This window comes from Bicyclus anynana, chromosome 4 (assembly GCF_947172395.1).
Source record: "Bicyclus anynana chromosome 4, ilBicAnyn1.1, whole genome shotgun sequence".
NCBI classification, from domain to species: Eukaryota; Metazoa; Arthropoda; class Insecta; order Lepidoptera; family Nymphalidae; genus Bicyclus; species Bicyclus anynana.
This window is the reverse complement of record NC_069086.1, coordinates 16,405,699-16,429,434: the sequence shown is the minus strand read 5'-3', so window position 1 is coordinate 16,429,434 and position 23,736 is coordinate 16,405,699. Positions and strand designations below refer to the sequence as shown.

Here is a 23,736-nt window from a genome sequence, read left to right as displayed (position 1 = left end):
AATCTTTACAAGTTAGTCCATGACTACAATCTCACCTGGTGATGACGCAATCGAAGATGGAAGCGGACTAATTGTTATGAGTAGGATGAAAATCCACACCCCCTTTGATTTCTACACGACATCGTAACGGAATCGCTAAATCGCATCGCTAAATCGCTTGGCGGTACGTCTTTGTCGGTGGTAACTAGCCACGGCCGATGCCTCGCCCCAGCTAGACCTGAACCCATTAAGAAAACCTCAATTGGCCCAGCGGGGGATCGAACCCAATACCTACCTCCGTACTGTAAATCCACCTCGCATACCACCGCGCCACGGAGACCGTCAAATACCTAACACTGCTCACATTCGGGATAAGGGGAACTAATGTATCTTTGACGATCGTTATCAGACGTAAATAATAATGACCAGGACCGACGGAAAAAAAATCTGATTTGATTCTGATTCGGAGATTTGTGTACTAAAAATTTCTCAATACAAAGAAAAGCTCAGTAATATGTAGCTCGTCACAGGATTCTAACCCTGGACGGAAGCTACAAACTAACTACTGGACAATTACTTGGACTATGAATATGAAACCGCATTAGTACGTGTTAATTACACCTATGCCAAGCCTAGCATCGCTGGGCTAGCGGGTTACTAATGGACATGTCTATGGTAACAGCAGGGTTATTATGTATGTCGGTGTACCATTCCAATTATGAGTCACTACATCGGTTTTATCGTATTTATTTTTTGCAATGATCTAACATGGCGTTACGAAATAACATGATTATCGTCATTTTACGTAAAGTGACATTAGTCTAGCAGTGATAGTAACAAGTACTTAATTTTTTTAAACGAAAATAATTCTTTGAACGAAATTACATAAATAAAACTCAGATAGCATGGATGCGGTGACACGACAGAAATTTGCCGTGATTCACGATAATAGTACGTATTAAGAACGTCATAAGGCAACTGTCCCTGTACCCATGCTATCTGAAAAACACTTTAACGAGAAGAGTTTTATTTATGTAATTTCGTAAAAAAATTTTTTCGTTAAAAAAATTGAAATAATCATGTTTTTTTTTTATTTTTTTTATTTTTGACAAGTTAGCCCTTGACCACAATCTCACCTGATGGTAAGTGATGATGCAGTCTAAGATGGAAGCGGGCTAATTTGTTAGGAGGAGGATAAAAATCCACACCCCTTTCGGTTTCTACACGGCATCGTACCGGAACGCTAAATCGCTTGGCGGTAAGTCTTTGTCGGTAGGGTGGTAACTAGCCACGGCCTAAGCCTCCCACCAGCCAGACCTGGACCAATTAAAAAAATCTCAATCTGCCCAGCCGGGGATCGACCCAGGACCTCCCTTTTGTAAATACACCGCGCATACCACTGCGCCACAAAGGCCATCAAATGTTAGACAATCAAGAAAACGAAAAAGAAACACTCACACTTGATTTAAAATGGCGTAGTCAAGGCTATTTTTTGAAAAATCCCTCCGAACCGGTGGTAGAATCTTTACAAATAGTCAACTGACGTATCAAAAGTGCTTGTATACTGAATTTTAGATTTTTTGATTTTGAAATAACTGTTTAAAATTATCACAAAAACGAAAATACGACGAATAACGATGTAGTAACTCATAAATTGAATTGTACACTGAGATATATAATAACCCTGGTGCTACCTATTAAAAAAGTTCATTTATTTGACAATGCATCCCTACCAACTCCCAAAAAGTAAATAAATATACATCAAGCTTCACCCTAATAATATATTTTTATTTCTCTATCTTTGCAGAAAGGAAACCGAGCGGCCCCGCTACCAACAAAAACATCTAAAAAGGAAAACTCTCACATAAAATCCAATGGAAGAGAATAAATCGGAGAAAAAATACACAAAACCAACTCACATTCCCAACCATCATGCCTCATTACACAAAATAAAGTGGAATGAAGTGATGCGTTTACATAAAAAGTGAAAAGTTAAATCATATTAAATAATAAATAGTCTTAATTGTAAAAGTGAATTGTCAAATAGAAAGTGAAAGTGAAATGTAAGTGAACATTTTGGTGATGGATGGATAAAGGATGTCGTGATGGGGTGTGGCCAGAGCAAAATAAATCTTTACCCGAGGAAGAACAAAAATGGCGGCAAAGGGAATGGTGCCAAAAAGTCAGGTAAGATAGAAGTCAAGTACATAATAAAGATCATTCAGAACGAGTCTTTCAAGCAGCGTGGTGAAGCCGGCGAAATCCATAAAAAAAACATCACACGCACAACCTCGAGATCCGCATATAGAAACTTTTTTCACCATTTGTATTTCTAAAGGAGATGGTCCATTTCAGGTCCATTCTTGTACCCCGTATCATTAAAATTTAAAAAATACAAGGAAAATTTATTAAAGTTAATAAATCTAACTAAATAATAACAAATAAATAAAATAAAAACCCAAGTTTTTGAGTTATATCAAGATGGCGCCCATAAAGCAACTATGACATGACAATTGACAGCAAACGTCAAATCGATTAATGCATTGAATGAAAACGTCATCTATCCGCCAATAATACCCTTAATAATGTTGCATTTCTTGGGAGATAATGAATATTATTTCGAAAGAATTAAAGTAAATTTGTAGATTAGTATAATCAAAAATAGTTAAAAAAAATATCTTCTTTTATTTCCGCTAGGGTACAATGACTGATCCAGGGCTCCATACAGCTTTGGACCATCTCCTTTAACATAATAATAATTATTATTTCATAACAGTATGATATTAACATTCACCTTAATCCTTAATTCCTTAACGTTAATTCTTCCGAAAATACACTCACATTTGACCCACAGCCCAGTCCCTTGGTTACCAAAGAACCTTAATATGATTTACGGGCTCTAGAATTACAAAACAAGGGTAAGATCTACTTATATAATAAATTTTACCTCAGAGAGTGAAATTATACCTTCGCTGAACGCATTTGTTGGATTCATATTGTTAAGAACACCTGGTGTAGTCATGTTAATATTACGAAATGATACTTTTATGATATACTAGCGGACGCCCGCGACTTCGTCCGCGTGGAGTTCAGTTTTTCACAAATCCCGCGGGAACCACCGATTTTTCCGAGATGAAAAGTAGCCTATGTGTTAATCCGAAAAAAAAACTATTTCTTTTCCAAATTTCAGTCCAATCGCTTCAGTAGCCTAAACGTGTAACGGAGGAACAAACATACACATTTACACACAAACTTTCGCCTTTATAATATTAGTAGGATTGGATAAGATACTTTTTTTTTATTATTTACAAATAAGCCCTTGATTCACCTGATGGTAAGTGATGATGCAGTCTAAGATGGAAGCGGGCTAATTTGTTAGGAAAAGGATGATAATCCACATCCCTTTTGGTTTCTACACGAAATCGTACGGGAACGCTACGTCTTTGTCGGTAGGGTGGTAACTAACCGCGGCCGAAGCCTCCCACCAGCCAAATACTTTAAAGTTCATCCTGCAAGAGCATTATGAAAGCAGTTACTCGTACTATATTATTTAGTAAGTCAGTAAAGTCTTATGAAGACAGTTACGGCATTGTTTATAAGGGTTATAATGGAGTTCAAGCTAAATCCCTCCACCGGTCGTCCTTCCCAGCTTTTAACGGCCAGTTAGAGGTCGTAAATCATGGGTTTCACCTGAGGGTTTGACGCTTCGCAGGTTTATTTTGATACTAGCTGATGCCGCGCGGTTTCATCCGCGTGGTTCCCGTTCCCGTAGGAATACGGGGATAATATATAACCTATAGCCTTCCTCGATAAATGGGCTATGTAACATTGAAAGATTTTTTCAAATCGAACCAGTAGTTCCTGAGATTAGCGCGTTCAATCAAACAAACTCTTCAGCTTTATAATATTAGTATAGATTTTTTCGTTCATTTTTCTATTTCGTTTGATTTAATATTGACCTTAAATTAAAATTTCATTTATTTCAATTAGACTTAATTTACAAGCACTTTTGAAAAGTAAAGTTATGTCATGATTTAATGGTGGTAATTTATTTGAAAACTTAAAATTGAAGTTACGAGGGTTCCAAATGCGCCTCGGTCCGAGAAGAGCCCACAACAAACTCAGCCAAGACCTCAGCTCAAGCCTTATTTACCCTAATGTCACCATCGCAAAAATCGCCATACCCTATACTAATAAAGGGTGAAGGTCAATTTAAATATGTTTGTTTGGATGTTTGTTACTCTTTAACGCCGCGACTACTGAACCGATTTGGCTGAAATTTGGAATGGAAATAGATTTTACTCTGGACATATGCTACTTTTCATCCCGGAAAAACCCATGATTCCCGAGGGATTTCTTAAAAACTAAATTTCACTCAGATGAAGTCGCAGGCGTCCGCTAGTAGTTTTTAGTAGTAGACGACGAGGCAGTGGAATGCGCGGTGGATTTACTAGACGGAGGTCCTGGGTCTGGCTGGTGGGAGGCTTCGGTCGGGGCTAGTTACCAACCTTAAAAGACGTCATCATCACATCTTTGCCGGTAGGAACGCTAAATCGAAGGTACGCTGCCAAGCGATTTAGCGTTACGGTACGATGTCCTGTAGAAACTGAAGGAAGTGTGAATTTTCATCCTCCTCCTAACAAGTTAGCCCGCTTCTATCTTAGATTGCATCATCACTTACCATCAGGTGAGATTGTAGTCAAAGGCTAACTTGTAAAGAATAAAAAAAAAGTATCATAATGTTATATTATTGTCTATCTTGCAGTATCAGAGCTAACCACTACCAAAAAACCACCCTATCTTGATTGAAATCCAAAAACGTGGATTGGCAGAATAATCATCATAGGCCTTATTCGAATTCGTTCAAATAATAAATTAAAGAATTTCATGACCAATTTCTTTTCAATTCATTCATTCAAAATTCATTCATTTTTTATTCTTGTTTTCAATAAAGGTAAGCTCTGTTCATCAAGTATGCATTTCAAAGAAGCAATCTTCCTCATCGTGAACAGTGGCTCGACTTGCAGAAGGCTATGTGGCAAATTGAATTTTCTAGTAGCATCTACAATCAAATTACCGCCTGAAAATATATCTACAATGAATAAATGACTAAGGGAAAATGTCGCTAGTGGGTGGCGGTTCGAAAAAATCCACAACTCTAAGGATTCCCAAGGAGGGTTGACGTCAGGCAGGCGGCCGGTCACAAAAATTACTAGCCAAAACATTTAAAAAATATGTCAATACAAGGAAACGGATTTTGTGTGAAGGTTAGGTGCCCCCTAGGCGACGCGCAGGTGCAGCACCCGGCGCCTGTGGGAAATGGACAAGGGTTGTTGCATCATGGACGGGTGCGACGTAAGAAGCAAGTCCGGGAAGTAAGAATGAGGATGGTAAGCTGGAATGTAGGAACTATGACTGGGAAAGGAAGAGAGCTAGCGGATGTTTTAGAAAGGAGACGTGTGACCATTGCTTGTTTGCAAGAAACGAGATGGAAGGGTTCAAAAGCTAGAGAAATCGGGATGGGTTTTAAATTTTTTTACTGCGGGAGTGATGGCAAAAGGAATGGGGTTGGTGTAGTGTTAGATAATAAGTTGAAAAAATGTGTGACAGATGTAAATAGAGTTAATGATCGAATTATAGTAGTCAAACTAATTATAGAAAATGTAATGTCCAATATAGTAAGTGTATATGCGCCTCAAACAGGTTGTGATGATGCGACGAAAGAGAAGTTTTGGAATGATTTTGACGGAGTTATGATAGCTATCCCCAATAATGAAAAGGTCTATATAGGGGGAGATTTTAATGGTCATGTAGGAATACTCAATGAAAGTTATGAGAGAGTACATGGAGGTCGGGGCTTTGGAAACCGTAATCGGGAGGGAGAAAACCTGCTGCAGGGAGCCACGGCTTTTGATCTGGCAGTAGTTAATACATTCTTTGAAAAACAGGATCAACATTTGATAACATATAAAAGTGGGAATCATAATACACAAATTGACTATTTTCTTATAAGAAGAGACCATATTAAAGAAATTAAAAACTGTAAAGTCATACCGGGGGAACCTTTAGTATCACAACACCGACTTTTACTAATGGAAATAAAAATTAAAATCCAAAAGTCTATGCCTAAGCCTAAGACCCTGCCCAAAATAAAATGGTACATGTTAGAGAAAGAGGAGTGTGTGAAAGAGTTTCGAACAAGAGTGGTAGACAAAATGATTGACATGGATGACCTTAACAATAAATCGGGGAATGAATGCTGGAATAAAATAGCTTTGTGCATGAGGAGTGAGGCAAAGAATGTTTTTGGAGAGACTAAAGGTAAAAGTATGATAGCTAAAGACACATGGTGGTGGAGTAAGGATATACAAAATATACTGAAAGAAAAGAAGGATGCATTTAAGGATTGGAAAAATGTGAGTGATTATGACGGCAATTCGAAAGAGATTAAAAAGAATGTTTACGTGGAGAAGAAAATGAAAGCGAAAAAAGCGGTTGCTATTGCAAGGGGAAAAGTAAACAGTAAATTGTATGAGTCCCTAGATTATCCCCAAGGGCAAAAAGACTTATTTCGCCTAGCAAAAGCGAGAAAAAAGAATGCAAGGGATATAGTACATGTGAAATGCATAAAAGATGATGCCGGAAAGGTTTTGACAAATGACGAAGAAATAAAAGGTCGGTGGAAGGAATACTTTAAAAAGTTGATGAACGAAGAGAATGACTGGAATCGCGAATTAGAGAATGTATCAATGAATGTGGCAGTGGTAAAAGAGGTGAGTATAGATGAAGTAAAAATGGCAGTGCAAAGTATGAAAAGTGGTAAAGCGGTAGGGCCTGACAGTATACCAGTCGAAGCTTGGAAGTGCCTGAAAGTGGATGGATGGAAATGGCTGACTTTATTTTTCAATAAGTTGTTGCACGAAGAGTCAATCCCGGAAGAGTGGTCCAGCAGTTCGTTGGTGCCCATATTTAAAAATAAGGGTGATGTCCAGAATTGCAACAACTATCGAGGAATAAAGCTCATGTCACATACTATGAAGATTTGGGAGAAAGTGATAGATAAGAGAATAAGAGAGGAGAGTGAGGTTACTCAAAATCAGTTTGGGTTTATACCAGGACGGGGTACAACTGATGCTATTTTCGCTTTGCGTCAACTGTGTGAGAAATACAGGAATGCACAAAAGAATCTCCACATGGTGTTTGTTGACTTAGAGAAAGCGTATGACAGAGTACCCCGTGAGGTTGTATGGTGGGCTATGAACGTGAAGAAAATACCTGGGAAGTATGTTAGAATAGTGAAAGAAATGTATAGAGATGCATGCACGAGCATACGGTCAGAAGCTGGTGTTACTGACAAGTTTCAAGTGGAGGTGGGCTTACACCAAGGATCGGCTTTAAGCCCCTATTTGTTTCTCCTAGTAATGGATGCTCTGACATCAGACATACAGGAAGAAGCACCTTGGTGTATGCTGTTCGCCGATGATATTGTACTTGTCGGAGAAAACGCATCTGAGGTACAGAGCAGACTGGGAAAATGGCAGGAGAAATTGGAAAATGTTGGTCTACGAATCAGTCAAACGAAAACTGAATACTTATTCTTGGACTTTGGCGGTACATCTCAATCTTCCAAAATTGCCTTAAATGATGTAACCCTACCAGCTTGCTCCGATTTTCGGTACCTCGGGTCGCTTTTTCAAAACGATGGCAATGTGGACCGAGATGTAAAAAGTAGAATGAATGCGGGATGGATGAAATGGCGACAGGTCTCAGGTGTACTATGTGACCCGCGAATGCCTCTTAGACTTAAGGGTAAAATATACAAAACGGTTGTAAGACCTGTCGTGCTGTATGGATCAGAATGTTGGGCGGTGAAAGGGATGGATAGTAAACGAATGCATGTGAACGAAATGCGTATGTTGAGATGGATGTGTGGTGTGACAAGAATAGATAAAATAAGGAATGAGTATATAAGAGGAAGTCTGAAGGTGGCGCCAGTGACAGAAAAATTGAGGAGTAGAAGGTTAGCTTGGTATGGACATGTAATGCGTAGAGAGGAAAGTCATATTACTAGAAAAATGTTGAATGTGCAAGTGGAAGGTCATAAGAGGAGAGGAAGGCCAAAGAAGAGATGGTTGGATTGTGTGAAAGAGGACATGTGTGTAAAAGGAGTGGATGATGAGTTGACGAGTAATAGAAACGAATGGAAAAGATTGACATATTTTTCCGACCCCACTTAAGTGGGATAAGGGTAAGGAGATGATGATGAATGGAAAAAGACTTTTTATATCGGTGGAGTTGTTTTTGTGACAAACAAACAAAAAATCAAATCTTACCTCTTTATAATATTAGTTTCGACATGCCGATCATACACAATTGGCCACAGAATAGAGATTGATACAGAATGAGTCTTCCTATTATCTTTTCCTATTATAACTGAATATTACATATTTCAAATGTACACACTAACTATTTTTAGTAATATAATTATAAATTTATTGTAAAGATGTAAATTTTAAATGGTGAAATTGTCATTTGAATCATTAAATACTTAATAAATAATTTGCATGCCAAATTGGCAAGATACATTTACAATCTACATCTACCGACCACCTGTATATATGATGCATGTATCTGCAAATAAATAAATTGATTGATTGATTGATTGATTGATTGATTTACAAGCCGCGTGGTGAAGACTGAAATGAAACCCATAAAAAAGCAAACGTCACGCGTCTCGTAGACATGAAAATTAATATCATAATAGACTAATAATATTTACCTATAAAAAATACTCCATCTTATTTCTTTAGTAAAAAAAAAACTTACTAAACTAAACATAAGACGCCATTTTTCTTGAATAATATTGGAAATTACTGATGCCACGCTTTGTGTCATATTGACTCAAGAATGCATTTTTGAATTTGTATCTGGAATGGCTGCATATTGCCTTGTTCCTTGCGCTCTATCTGACTATTCTTTAATCTTTGATGTTGGCCATATCTAAATCTGTATAATTACAGACAGAAACGAAAATCTTTACAATAGTCACGGAAAATTACCAGTGAGAAGTTACCTTACGGTTGTCTTCCTACCAATAAAATATTACCATCTATCATCTCATATAAAAGTTATCGAAACGGATTGCACGTATAATCAGCGACAATAGGTTGATCTTTATTTCGGAGAAAATAAGGTTCTATTTTGCTATTAAAATCATTCTATCATGTGAGTCTTTAATAAAGATAGGTTGGAGATAAAAGTGCGCGAACGTGCTTTCAAATATTCATGAAGAAAACCGCTTGAGACTAATTCCTTCTAAGGTTAGGTTACACTGACTTTCTGTACTTTGGTACCACCGATAAGTTGAAGTTGAAGTAGATGAAGAATGACATATTTCTTAGTTCTTTAACCTCTTATAAAACTTATCAATGACTATTAGATTTTTTATAGAGAAAGAATACAATTAATAACTACATAAACAAATTATGCCCACGTGAAATGGATGACAAGAATAGGGATGATAACTAGGTTTGAATATATTGATTTTTGTGATACATTTGGGTAAATAGGGTAAATGTTGACTAATTTATACATGAAAACCAAAGATTGTCTGGATATTTGCAAAATAAATGAGATTATAAAATTACAAAATCTATTAAAAATCTTTTATCGTAATTAGATGAAAATTTATACAGTTTTAGCTTCCTTACATTATATGTGACATTTTTTAATATATGAACTGTAAACATAAACGCACAAATAACAAAGATATTAGTAATTTTGTTTGAACGCTCATACAAATCTAACGATCACTATATTACCTACGACGTCATTAGTTCGTGCCATTTTGTATGGGGCGATTTTCAGGTATCCGCGGCAGCGCCGCAAATTAAAAATTTAACTGTCACTAAAGGGAAGATTTCTTTTACATCATACTCAAAATTTATGCTAGAAAAACCGGAGGTCGCAAGTAATTAGAAAATGTATTCAAATGCAATTTTAATCCCAGGATTGGACGCACTCTCATTTCGAAATTGGTCGTTCGTTTGTTGCGTGTTTTGGCGGCTCGTTTCATTGACTATTTAATTACGACGCATTTGCAATCAGGGAGCGAAAAATATTGGGATCATTTCACGAATATGAAATCCAGTGGCGTAGTGTGAGTTTTTGCCGCCCGGGGCGACTGTAAATTCGCCTTTCGGAGCTACCTGCTCAAATTGGAAATTCGTCGCCTGGGTAGACTGGAAATTCACATCCGCATTTTAATTACTAGCGGTCACCCGCAACAAGTTAAGTTTTTTACAAAATTCGCGGAAACCTTGTTCTCGGATAAAAACAAACAAAAGTAGCCAACATTTTGCTCCACTGTCCAATTTATCTAAAAAAATCATCAAAAAATTAATTAAACGGCCTACCCGTAAAAATATAACACAGAGACAGACTTATTTTTGCATTTCATAGTATCCATTTGATTTTTTTTAAAGTTAATCGGACCTTTTTTACCTATAGCGTACCTACCAATTGAAAAGAGTGATAAACTACCTGTTTCGGAAAGGAGTACTTAGACAAGAAATGGCACACTACTGCAGCTAAAATTTGTGATAAATTAATCAAAAAATTGAAGTTGATTAATTTATCACAAATTTTAACAATTATTCTAATGAAGCATGGTTTTCCAAATTGTTTTTACATTCAATTGAGAAAACTGCCGCCGGCCCTGGTTTATGCCCCCCCCCCCCACTCTCCACTGATGAAATCCGACGTGGTAACAATGTGACATTGTATGAAGGAGATTAAAATTACGCTTCATTATAGAGACGGTGTTTCGATGTTTTTAATTGATTATAAGTTACAGCTATCCCATATGAAATATGAGTATCCGTGTATTGGTTAGTATATTTGTCTGTTAGTTTTTCTGTGTGTATGTCTGTGTCATTGTAGTTTCCAAACGGATAGATTGATTTATAGGCGTTTTTAATACATATCTGTATACAGAGACAAGTTTCTTAACTATGTACAATATGTTTTTCTTGGGGTTTTTTAATTGTGGTTTTCAACTTGGTAAAGTAAATAATTATTAAGTAAATAATAAAGATCAGATAACCCAATAGAAGATATTTTACAAATTATCATTTTGGGGTTTTCGAAAATATCATTACAATTAATTAATTTTTAATAACACCCTGACTTGCCAAAACCACAGTTAAATACTCCATAGTTAGCTACCGTACCTACCTATGGTAGAAGAATGGGCTGACAGACTCACAGATTTTATAAAATAACGAAAGTCTAGCCACAACAGGCTCTGACTGAATTGACATAGCATAGTTATTGGAAATTATCAGTCCCGTGTAACCTAAGCCTTAATAATTTTCTCGCCGCTTTGAAGATTTCATTCTTGTAGGGAAATTTATGTCGAAAGCAGATTCTGCGAGATATTTGACTTCGCAATTTATCCGGTATTTAAATTTATCATATTAATTTAACCTATCTTTTAATTTCCCGAGTGAGCGATGTTTGTGTCCTATTTTAACCCCAACGAATTATTTTAAAACTAGCGGACGCCCGCGACTTCGTCCGCGTGGAATTCAGTTTTTCACAAATCCCGCGGGAACCATGGATTTTTCCGGGATGAAAAGTAGCCTATGTGTTAATCCAGAGTAAAATCTATTTCCATTCCAAATTTCAGCCAAATCGCTTTAGTAGCCGCAGCGTAAAAGAGGAACAAACATACTTACACACTTACACACAAACTTTCGCCTTTATGAAATAATTAAAATTAAAATGAACGCTGTTATGCATACTAATATTATAAATGTGAAAGTGTGTGTGTCTGTCTGTCTGTTTGTTTTTCCTTCTTTCACGGCAAAACAGACCGACGAATTGACGTGATTTTTTAAGTGGCGATAGTTTCTTTCTAACCCCCCATTCTCTAAAATAGAGGGTGGAAATTTGTATGGAGCATTACGCAATTTTGATGGTAGAAAGCTAAAAATTGGTATGCAGACTTGACTAAAAAAAAATGTACATCATTTTATTTTTTATCTGCCCCCAACCTCCTAAAAGAAGGGATGAAATTTTATATGGGACTTCGCAGTTTTCAAGGTAGGAAGGTAAAAATCGGAACTAGATGTAGGGTAGGGTAGGAGTTGGGAAGTGCAGGGAAGAAACGCATCATTAGTCAAAGCCAAGCTTGACCGGGTCTGCTAATACTAGCGGACTATTATGATATGATTTTATTTAAAAGCTGATGTGAGCGAGATATTTTTAAGCCACTATGTGTATTCAATAAACCAATCCGAAGATACAGGCATTTCCGTATTATAAGGAAAATAATTACAGACACAAAAGTCGTTATTCTAGTTACTCATATTAGCTGTTGATGCGGTTGTAGGGAAACTAAGCGATGCTATGAGTCGTGTAGAAACCGAAAGGGGTGTGGATTTTCATCTTCCTCCTAACCCAAAGTTAGCCCGCTTCCATCTTAGATTTGATCATCACTTACCATCAGGTGAGATTGTAGTCAAGGGCTAACCTGTAAAGAATAAAAAAAACTTTCATAAGATGGGGTTTATCTAGCTATCACAGTTTGTTAGTCCAAATTGGATTATACGTGCAAGGCAACTCATGTGGCTAAACCTTAACGTAATTTAGCTTTAGTGGAAATTCAAAGTACATTATCCTTTATAAATAATAATACTGGGAAGGGTGAATTTTATTGCCTAAGCTCCTTAAGTTTGGGTCCGTTCTGTTATGGTTCTAAATGTTGGTTCTCTCTAATGAGTTTTGTTTGTTTTAATATTTTTTGGCTTCTGTTTTGTTCTGGTAAGTTGGATTTGGAAATTAATTAAAAATTTGCAATTCTAACGAGACTTCTGTGTGGAATTTTGGGGAATTATTTTTTTTGGATTTTAAGAAATTTTGAGAAAATTTTATGCTATTATGATTAGCTATTTTATTATTAGCAATTATGAGCAATTATTAAGTATTTTGAAGTTCCTTTTGATAGATTATAATTTTCTCCCATAAGAGAAATTTAATACCTAACTCTTACTTCTCAGCTAAGCCAGGGAGTACAGTAAGTAGGGTACTTAGAGCTAACTGATCATCATGACTTTTTAACCCAACCTGGATTGACCCTGGGACCTTATAACCTGCTGCTAATCTTACTAAAATTAAATATCACGTGTCTCAAACGGTAAAGGAAAAACATCGTGAGGAAACCTGCATACCAGAGAATTTTCTTAATTCTCTGCGTGTGTGAAGTCTGCACATTGGGCCAGCGCGGTGAACTATTGGCCTAACCCCTCTCATTCTGAGAGGAGACTTCAGTACAGCAATGAGCCAAATATGGGTAGGTAGATAATGATGATGCTCATATTAATTTCTTTAAAAAAGGATTTAATGATTTTCATAACTTGACATAGATTGAACGTTATCGTCAAAAGTCAAGACCCACTGCTAATCTTTCTAATCAATTAAGTACCAAGCAACCAACAAGCTACTTCCAAATGAAATATTAATAAATGGAAAATGTTGCCAACTCTATCTTGTTATTTAAAATCAGTTATTTGAAAATGTAAACAGTGGAAATTGGTTTTCACACAACTCTCGCCGGCTCGTTTGTTTATTTTCACGGTTTTTCATTTTTATTGCTGTCAGTTTTTTTGTGTAAACATTAACGTTTGCAAATGTTACAAGAAATTAATATGGAATAAAGTCTTGTTACCGTTTTGTTGGCGCTGTGATTACCCAATAATACACGTATTTGCGTGCCGTGTTGCTAAAACCAGCTCATGACTAAGGGCCCCGTATGGATTTGAATTCGAAACTAGTCGGGCATACGTTGTATCACGTGAATTTTAGCCGTTTTTATAATAAATATATTCTAATATTATAACAACCCTGACAGCCCAGAGGATATGACCTAGGTTCGAATCCGGTCCGGGGCCACCTCCAACTTATTAGTGACATGCATTTTAAGAAATTAAATATCACGTGTCTCAAACAGTGAAGGAAAAACATCGTACGGAAACCTAAATAAGAATTTTCTTAATTCTGCATGTGTGTGATGTTAGCCAATCCGGATCGGGCCAGCATGGTAGACTATTGGCCTAACCACTCTCATTCTGAGAGGAGGCTCGTGCTCAACAGTGAGCCGAAAATAGGTTGGTAATGATAATGATGAATTGAAGTTTGTTTGTATGTTTGCATTGGATAGGCTCCGAAACTACCGAGGCGAATTGAAAAATTCTTTCACTGTTGGAAAGCAACACTATCCCCGAGTGCTATAGGCTATATGTTATCCCTGCAATCCAACGGAAACAGGATCCGGGCGGGCTAAACCGCGGCGTCTACTAGTATCCTTTGAGGAGGGAGCCCTGACCCTGTGAGCTTTAAAAATAGGCTATTAATGATGATAGTCTTTTTAATTTATCAATACAGAGGGCCTAGTGGCAGTTTGATACTGTTACTATCGCGTTAACGTAAACGCGAACTTTTAAGGAATAGAAACAGCGCCATCTAGTGGCACTACTGCACAACTGTTTCAATTCCATATAAATTCGCGTTTACGTCAACGCGATAGTAACACTACGAAAATATTGAAAACTCCCACTAGGCACACAGGTGTATATCTTAGCATTCCATCGACTCACCGTGCGGTTATGATGTGAAAAATGCGTCAATTAAATAAAAAAAAATTCTATCGTAAATCTAACAAATAAACCTTTTTCCAACTTCTCTTAAATTTAATATGTATTAACTAGATTCCCAAATAAAAATAGGTACACTGAAATTGAATTATGCGGTTTACATTATAAATATACTGCTAATGGAAAAGTATAGCTCGCTAAATAGTCAAATGAAAACAATTTCATACTTTTTATTGCTTTCATATTTCACAAGAAGAACTAAATAGTCGTATACAACGGTTTAGCAATCGTACAGTTGGAGAACAAAACAAACTTAACATTGATAGGTTATCGAGAACTCCTCTGGCAGTACGAGTACTTATTGGTTTTGAGTCCGGCTTCTTAACCATAAAATATTATAACAATAGCCTCAATAGCTCAAAGCAAAGCGTATTCATAAACGTGAGGTCATGATTCGATCCCTGAACTGAAATAACTGTAATAGAGTAAGCAAGAATTGAATTTAAGTATAATATATACTAATATTTTATAGAGGTAATGCCTTTATGTAAGGCCTTTTGTAGCGACTTCCAAGCATTACGACCCTGAGCCGCCTGCATCCAGCGAATCCCTGCGACTCGCTTGATGTCGTCAGTTCACCTGGTGGGGGGGGTCGACCAACACTGCGCTTACTAATGCGGGGTCGCCATTCCAGCACCTTGAGTCCCCAACGTCGGCTCTTCGGATTATGTGCCTCACCAGTGGCTACTTCAGCTACGCGATTCCTTGAGCTACGTCGGTGACTTTGGTTCTTTTACGGATCTCCTCATTTCTGATCGATCACCCAAAGATATTCCAAGCATAGCTCATTCTACTAAAAAGCCATGTTATTTGTGAGTCATTGGGCTATATTATTTTATGCTCGTAATCTCACAGGATCAAAGACTAGCAGGTGAAACCGCGGGTCGTCTGCTAGTAAAAAATAAATGAAATTAAAACTTCGTACAAAACGGTATCGTGTGACTTTTCCCAGTTAACTTTTGCTCATCTAATTTTCCCTCCATTCGTCTTTATAATAAAGTAAAATGTAAAAGAGCTAAGTTTCCTTTTTCCTGCCGGTCGTGCACCTTACAGCTTTCCTCCGCCGTTTCCTGAGATTTATTGCCCACCGGTCGGTTACAGGTACTTTATGTAACTGCCTATTATTGTACCATAAACAACACGATTAGAGAAGCGGGCTCATTCATTTATGCTCTACGTGTAACTTTTGCAGAAGCAATCTACCGTCATATTGTGAACTGAAAATACTGATTACAATTTAACGTGTTATTTTTCAGTATATTGTAATAATAATAATAATAATAAATGATTTATTTAGCTGAGTACACAAACAATTTACCTAAATAAAAGGGGAAAAAACATAAGACTAGATTAAAATTAATCAAAAATTTTTAGAAAGAGACCACACACCTTGAATGGTGACTTTGCAAAATGGTTCCCTGGTGTGCGGTCTCTTAATTGTTATTAATCTAACTTATATACTAATTACAATATTACATCAGCTAAAAAGGTTGCTGCCTCAGCATAATGCTACAGTGTTTGCTGCAGCGCTGGTATTCTGGCGCAACCTCAGGTGGCGTCACGACTCGATGGGACAACGGTTGGATACCGAAATGATTAAAATCATAGACATTATATAAAATATCTAATAATACTACATACAAATGCAATTTATAAAATAAAAAACGATAACCTAAAAAGAAATTAAATAAAATGAAAATCTAATCTATTCAAATATGAAAGAAGGAGTTTAAAGAAATAAAACCAAACAGTTTCACCATGGCAAATTCTTGTAAAATATCTTATTTTAATATAATCTATTGGAAGTGAAATACACACACGGTCAACAAAAACAAACAAACACAAACGGTCAATTATTCTCACGTTTCTGTAGCACCCACGACTATAATTGATCGTGTGTTGGTCACTGCGTACATGACTGTAGTATGCCGCGTGGGCACTGCCGTTTGCTTTTCAGAAACGTGAGAATATCCGTCAATGGCGACCTAAACCGTTAAATTGTCAATCAGGATAAATTTACCTTAACAAACTAATTTTATCTAAAGTTCCAAGACTTCAAGTGTTTCTAAGCTCAGAACTCGAGACATTCCCATTAGTAAGTACAACGAACCGAAGTAATGGCTGTTGTTTGTTTAATAGGTATTGTTAAAGAATTATGTACCTGCTTGATATACTTTTTATGTCTCTGAAAAGGTATATTATACAAAGTTTATCGACCTCGCAGATGGAATGAAACTATTGAATGATTGATGAAGTAATTAATCAATAGTAAATGAATGAGTGATCGATTATTCATAAAAAATTAGGTCAAAAAGTCAGTTGAGGGTATTAGCCCAGGATCGGTGGAACATTTTTACAATTGATTACTATCAAGTTCATTTTCCGTGAGTAGCTTCATCGTGATGAGACGCTCAAATTTATATTTACGAAAATTCTTGATACTGGTAGCTAACTGGGTTACCAGGTAATCAAAATTTCTGAGCGTCAGGTGATAAAAACGTCTGAGTTTGAGTCCACGGTCCAACACCTCCTCACCTATGAATAGACCATGGGCAGAACTTTTATAAAACGAGACTAGTATAGTCAATAAAAAAGTCTACTTCTTAGAAAAAGAAGCCTGCAAATTAACTGTCAGATATAACGCGAGGGTGTAACCCTCTAATTTCCCGCCTTCATAAAAACAAGGGAGAGCTCATCGTTTTCAAGTTAAAGCAATTAAAAGACACGCTTTAGTGACTCATAGTTGCGGAGACAGTGGCTAGTTTATGCAGGGTTTTCATTATTTAGAAATAGTAACCTTATCTAGTCAAAAATTACTTATATTCTAACTATACTAAAACCATACTCAAGGAGTACTGTTTACTAACAAACAAATTAAATATGAGGGTATAAATCGCTAGTCATTTCACACCTAATAATAATTATTTACAACTTGGTCTTAAATTAATGAAAATAAATTTGATTAATAAGCCTAAAACAATAAAATATAGTTAATATATTTTGAATAATATTTTATATAACAACAATACATAATTTAAAATTAAATATATTTACAAAATTACTTGCGTTTTCTACCCTCATTTCTCATTTGTTTGTTAGTAAACAGTACTCCTCAAGAATGGCTTTAGTATAAATGAGAAAATTTGTCCTAGGACGACAATAGTCCGACGGGTATGGATCAAATCCTCGACCTGTCGTATTTGAATCCGGACTATTGACCGTAACTTGAGCTATTCAGATTTTAAATCTTTTTTTAGAAAAGATAGACTGAATTCTAATTCCGTAGCAAGAGCTATGCGGTTGAAAAAAATTTAGAACAAAATTTGCGGCGTATTTTTGCTCTACAATAACACTAAAGGTAGAATGAGAGAAACTTAATTAAGAAAAATACGAATTGGTACGAGACATGAATAGGGATGATGACAGTTTTTTAAATTGTATATAAATTAAGAGTACACTAATAGTAAAGCAATTTTGTAAAAAGAACAGGGTATCTGCGACCATTACTTTCGGAGTTACAGGGATTTAAAGAGTCAGATTTGCGGCGCTGCCGCGGATCCCTGAAAAACGCCCCATACAAAATGGCACGAACTAATGACGTCATAGGCAATGTAATGATCGTTAGATTTGTATGCGCGTTCAAACAAAATTACCAACAATTTTGTTATTTCTGCGTTAATGCTTATAGTTCATATATTAAAAATGTCACATTTAATGTAAGGAAGCTAAAACTGTATGAATGTTCATCTAATTACGATAAAATATTTTTAATAGATTTTGAAATTTTATAATCTCATTTATTTTGCAAATATCCAGACTATCTTTGCTTTTTATGTATAAATTAGTTAACATTGACCCTATTTACCCGAATGTATCGTAAAAATCAATATCCAAACCTAGTCATCATCCCCATTTGCAGATATTAAATTTGTTTTTTAATTTTATTCTATTTGTAAATCACATGAATGAATCAATTTAATGTAGCAATTAGGAGCGAAGTAGATAAAGATGTAAAAGAAGAAAATACACTTTAATAATTTAAAATACTCGTAGTTTTTATAACTTTAGCATTTATCTAGTGACTAAAGTAATAATGATCTAAAACTTATTCCCACTGTCTCCCCAGCTATCGAGCCATCTCGCAAATCGTAAATTTAATTTTCGAACCATCTTGGATTTTGCAAACAAAATGCAGAGTGCGCAATTTCAGAAGCAATATAATTTTGCGCTTCAATTCATCTACAAACAGTCTGCGCTCTATAAAACGTAGAGATGAATTTTAGACATTGCAATTTAGCGATCTCTTTGAGCTCTTACAGCACGTCCCTACTTGTTGGATGTCTGGCAAATCGTCGAGTCCTCTGGTGGCGGAACATTCTGTATACCGGATATCAATTTAATAAAGTCTTTGACAAGAAAATGATGTTTTTATAAATCTGAAGTGTGTTTTGAATTCGACTTTATCTCTCGCTAATTCTATCTGTATTGTCTTGTTAGAAAGACACAAATTCGACATACTGTCGAGTTGTACAAAATTTATTACAGAATATCATTATTAGAATCTAAGTTTCCTCTAAGTTATATACAAGTACTTTTAGCTAAACGTAGGCGTCCAATGATCCGCATTGTACGTATCAGAGGCATCTGCACGGGCTTGTAACTCTAACTTCCCAACTCTAGGTTGCTATTGAGATTTTCTTGGAAGCAACAAAAGCTCTCTATTTCATAACCCGACCCTGAATCACGTCCGAAGACACATAAGCCTTTTCAAAGAATATTTGCCAATCTTTTTTTAATATGATCAATATTCCTTTTCCCTTCCAACTAGTCGGAAAACACTATATTATAGCTTGGCAAGTTCGTTGATGACTCTCCCATGATATGCGGGCGACGGGAGGGAAAGGACTGCACGGGTATAAAGTCGTGCGTGCGTGCATCGCTAACCCCCCTCGAATCGAGAGTGTTACCTACGAACGAATTCACCAAGCTATAATAAAGGAGTGAGTACGACAATAGTCCAATGGAGCGGGGATCGAACCACCACCCCTCAGTGATGAAGTCCGATCGCTTGACCTCTAAAGAGCTACTAACTACTCCAAGAACGAGGCATTTATTAATTAAATTATTCAACCTCGTCAAAGGAAAAGTCCAAGAAATTAACTGCATACAGTATTCATTTGCATTCACTACCTAGAACGCTGTTGAAAGAGAATTTCTTGTTGTTTATTTATAAAACATCCATCAAGCTTTTAGACTATGTTTAAAATATTAAACAAAATTCAAGACTACAAGATTTTCAAGAGTGTATATTTACATTTTAGTAAAGCTTTTTGCCTAGTGGATGCCGTGATAGCCCAATGGATAACTTATCATACGCATATGAGTAACATTTACGATCTTGGTTTAATATATGGATAGTACGAGGCAAACTGATTTTACAAGTGTCCTAATGCCATTAGTAAAGCTTTTTGCCTAGTGGATGCCGTGATAGCCCAATGGATAACTTATCATACGCATATGAGTAACATTTACTACCTTGGATTAATATATATGGATAGTACGAGGCAAACTGATTTTACAAGTGTCCTAATGCCATTAGTAAAGCTTTTTGCCTAGTGGATGCCGTGATAGCCCAATGGATAACTTATCATACGCATATGAGTAACATTTACTACCTTGGTTTAATATATGGATAGTACGAGGCAAACTGATTTTACAAGTGTCCTAAGGCCATTCGTAAACTTCGTAGGTATTCCGTTTCCCCCTGTGTAAGGGAAAATCGAGTTTCCCCAAATTAATTTTCATACGAGAGTTATGTACGAGTAAGTTACGCTTCGGGCGTATCTTTTAATTAGTTGGACTTGAAATTTTAAAGACCTTTTTCTTTTTTAACCGACTTCAAAGAAGAGGAGGTTCTCAATTCGGTCGGTATTTTTTTTTTTTTGTTTTTTTTAGTTAGTTTTTTTTTAGTTTTATAAAAGAATATTTGCCATATTTTTTTATAATATGACCAATATTCCCATTCCCCTCCAACTAGTCGGGAAAGACTGTGCTAGGAGTGGGTACGACAATAGACCAACGGGGCGGGGATCGAACCACCACCTCTCGGTGATGAGTCCGGCCGCTCTTACCGTTGAGGCTTTGATTAATTATTATTAACTAGCGGACGCTCGCGACTTCATCCGCGTGCAATTCGGTATTCACAAATCCCGCGGGTACCATGGATTTTTCCGGGATGAAAAGTTGCCTATGCGTTAATCCAGAGTAAAATCTATTTCCATTCCACGTTTCAGCCAAATCGCTTCAGTAGCCGCAGCGTAAAAGAGGAACAAACATACTTACACACTTTCACACTTACACACAAACTTTCACCTTAATAATATTAGTGTGAAGTGTGATAGAGTTATTAGTGTGATGTGATGTGATGTGTGATTAGTGTGATTATTTTTTATTAATTATATTATTGATTAAATATTTTTAGATTTAGATTAATTATTATTATCTTAAAAAATATTTTTAGATTGGTAGTGTTACACCCACGTGCATCGGAAAGCACAGCCAGTTCCTGTCATAATTATCATTAATTTCATGACGCATGTAAAATCATTTTGCCTCGTATAGTCAAACGTATCAAGTCAAGAGTATCTTAACTTGAAGATACCCATATTAACGGTGGCAGGGAAAATGAAAGGTGGAAGAGAATTGCACATCTTTGCAGTGCGTTTAGTGGAAAGAGGAAGAAACTTGCTTCACAGACATCTGCGATGCAAGTTACTTGACTTACTAACTAACTGTGGGTTCGATTCCCACAACTGGAAAATATTTGTATGATAAAAATGGGTGTTTTCCAGTGTCTGTATGTATTTGTCTGCCGTTTGCGCTGCAAGATCGTGTGAACCATGGTCACTTAAAAGTGTACAAATTACTTTGTCAAGTGTAATTTGTCAATGACCCTGATAACATTTAGTAGTTTACGATGTACTTGTAAACTGGCGGCATCTTATCGTATGATATACGGCCTTTCACAGTAATAACACGTGCTTTATGAGCTACTCCGATTGACTGCGTGATATATTTGGATAAGCTGATGATTTGGATTGCTTTGAATTTTCTAAAGTATTCACAGGACTTCTTCAACCGACCGGTATTACAGACCTTAGCACGTTCGCTGCAGCGCTGATTTTTCTTTACTTTCCCCTGGTACGGTACGAGGTTTTTTGACCTCATACTAAAATTTCATGTGGTGCGGTTCGAAGTCCATCGACCTCGTATCTCTTGACGACACTAGACGTACGAGGTCAATTGACCTCGTACCGCAGCGTGCGTGTTAATAGATTATATAACTTTTTGATAAGTTTTAATTAATATGTGCAAAATGTCTGTTAGAATGGCAATAACAATAGCTTTTTCCTATTCGATCCATTTTTTTTTTATAAATTAAGGTGAACTTATAAAACTATAATCTAACGTACAGTTAAACTATTTCCATTTAACTTTAGACCCTCTCCAGTACTGCAAATCGACCTTTCTTAGACGATGTCAAACCAACCGTTCGTTCTCTAGGGTAGCGGGGATACTCAAAAGAATACGAAACAATAGGGATGATGACAGTTTTTTAAATTGTATATAAATTGAGAGTATACTAATAGTAAAACAATTTTCTAAAAGTAAAATGATATCTGCGATCATTACTTACGGAGCTACAGGGATTTAAAGAGTCAGATTTGCGGCGCTGCCGCGGATCCCTGAAAAACGCCCCATACAAAATGGCACGATTTAGTGACGTCGTTGGCTCGCTGATCGTTAGATTTGTATGAGCGTTCAAACAAAATCACTAATATCTTTGTTATTTGTGCGTTTATGTTTATAGTTCATTTATTAAAAAATGACACTGTAAAAATGTCTTCATGTAAGGAAGCTAAAACTGTATGAATTTTCATCTAATTACGATAAAAAAAAATTAACAGATTTTGAAATCTTATAATCTTATTTATTTTGCAAATATCCAGAGAATCTTTGGTTTTTTTTTGTATAAATTAGTTAACATTGACCTTATTTAACCGAATGTATCATAAAAATCAATATATTCAAACCTAGTCATCATCCCCATTGGTTTCGCTAGTAATAGTGATAATATTTTCTTAAATGTTTTAACGCTAAGTGGTGTGACTTGTTTCTGTAAAGAGTAGAGAGTTAGAGAGGGGTAGCGATTGGGCAAGAACGACTGGTGATAAGGCGCTCGCCGTACGGTCGGCTTCAATGGTCTCGTGGCGTTTAAATCGTCCACAACGGATTGAGATCGGATCGATGAGCACGATGTCGTGTAGAAACCGAAAGGGGTGTGGATTTTCATCCTGCTCCTAACAAGTGAGCCCGCTTCTATTTTAGATTGCATCATCACTTACCATCCGGTGAGATTGTAATCAAGGGCTAACTTGTAAAGAAGAAAAAAGGCAAGAATAGTATCTAATTCTCTCTCTATAAGTACGTACTCTAGGGAGCTGACCTTAGACGAGTTATATAATTGGTCTGAGGAGTTCACAGCTGAAAAAAAAACACTATTGAATTTTTAATAGCTTACTTCGTATAAAGGCACATTCAGAATTGGTATCCCTTCAAAGGTTCAAAAAGAAACGGAAGAATAAAACTTCCATAAGTTTTTATTGTATTATTGCCTACCTCTGAAAATGGTCGGAAAAGATTAGTTTGGGAAATCGTGGATTACCTATGGGATTATATTTGTTTTGCTTTGCAGAACTGTAAAAATAAAAAGAACTTCAGATTCAGGTAAATACAACGAAGGTATATACGTTTTTTGTGAGACTAGCAGACGCCCGCGACTTCGTTTGCGTGAAAATCAATGAAAACTTTTAAGCCCTATTTTACCACTTTACAGGTAGAATTTAAAAAAAATTTTAATTACATTATATTTCGTATATTTTTTATGATTTATGAACAAATTTCTAAAACTGTAACTCTAAAAATGAAGGACTTTCCATACAAACTTTCAACCCCTATATCACCCCCTTCTCATTTTATTTCG

General features: G+C 36.3%; 1 protein-coding gene across 1 annotated transcript in view; it reads left to right on the top strand.

Annotated features, from left to right (window-relative positions):
• The window catches only part of LOC112053276 (trithorax group protein osa), a 136,621-nt gene that overhangs the window by 98,649 nt on the left and 14,236 nt on the right, over nucleotides 1–23,736 (top strand). The window contains exon 2 of the mRNA XM_024092659.2: nucleotides 1,787–2,166. Within this exon, the coding sequence (XP_023948427.2) occupies nucleotides 2,085–2,166 (82 nt within the window). The 5' untranslated portion in view covers nucleotides 1,787–2,084. The remainder of the gene's footprint in view (nucleotides 1–1,786; nucleotides 2,167–23,736) is intronic.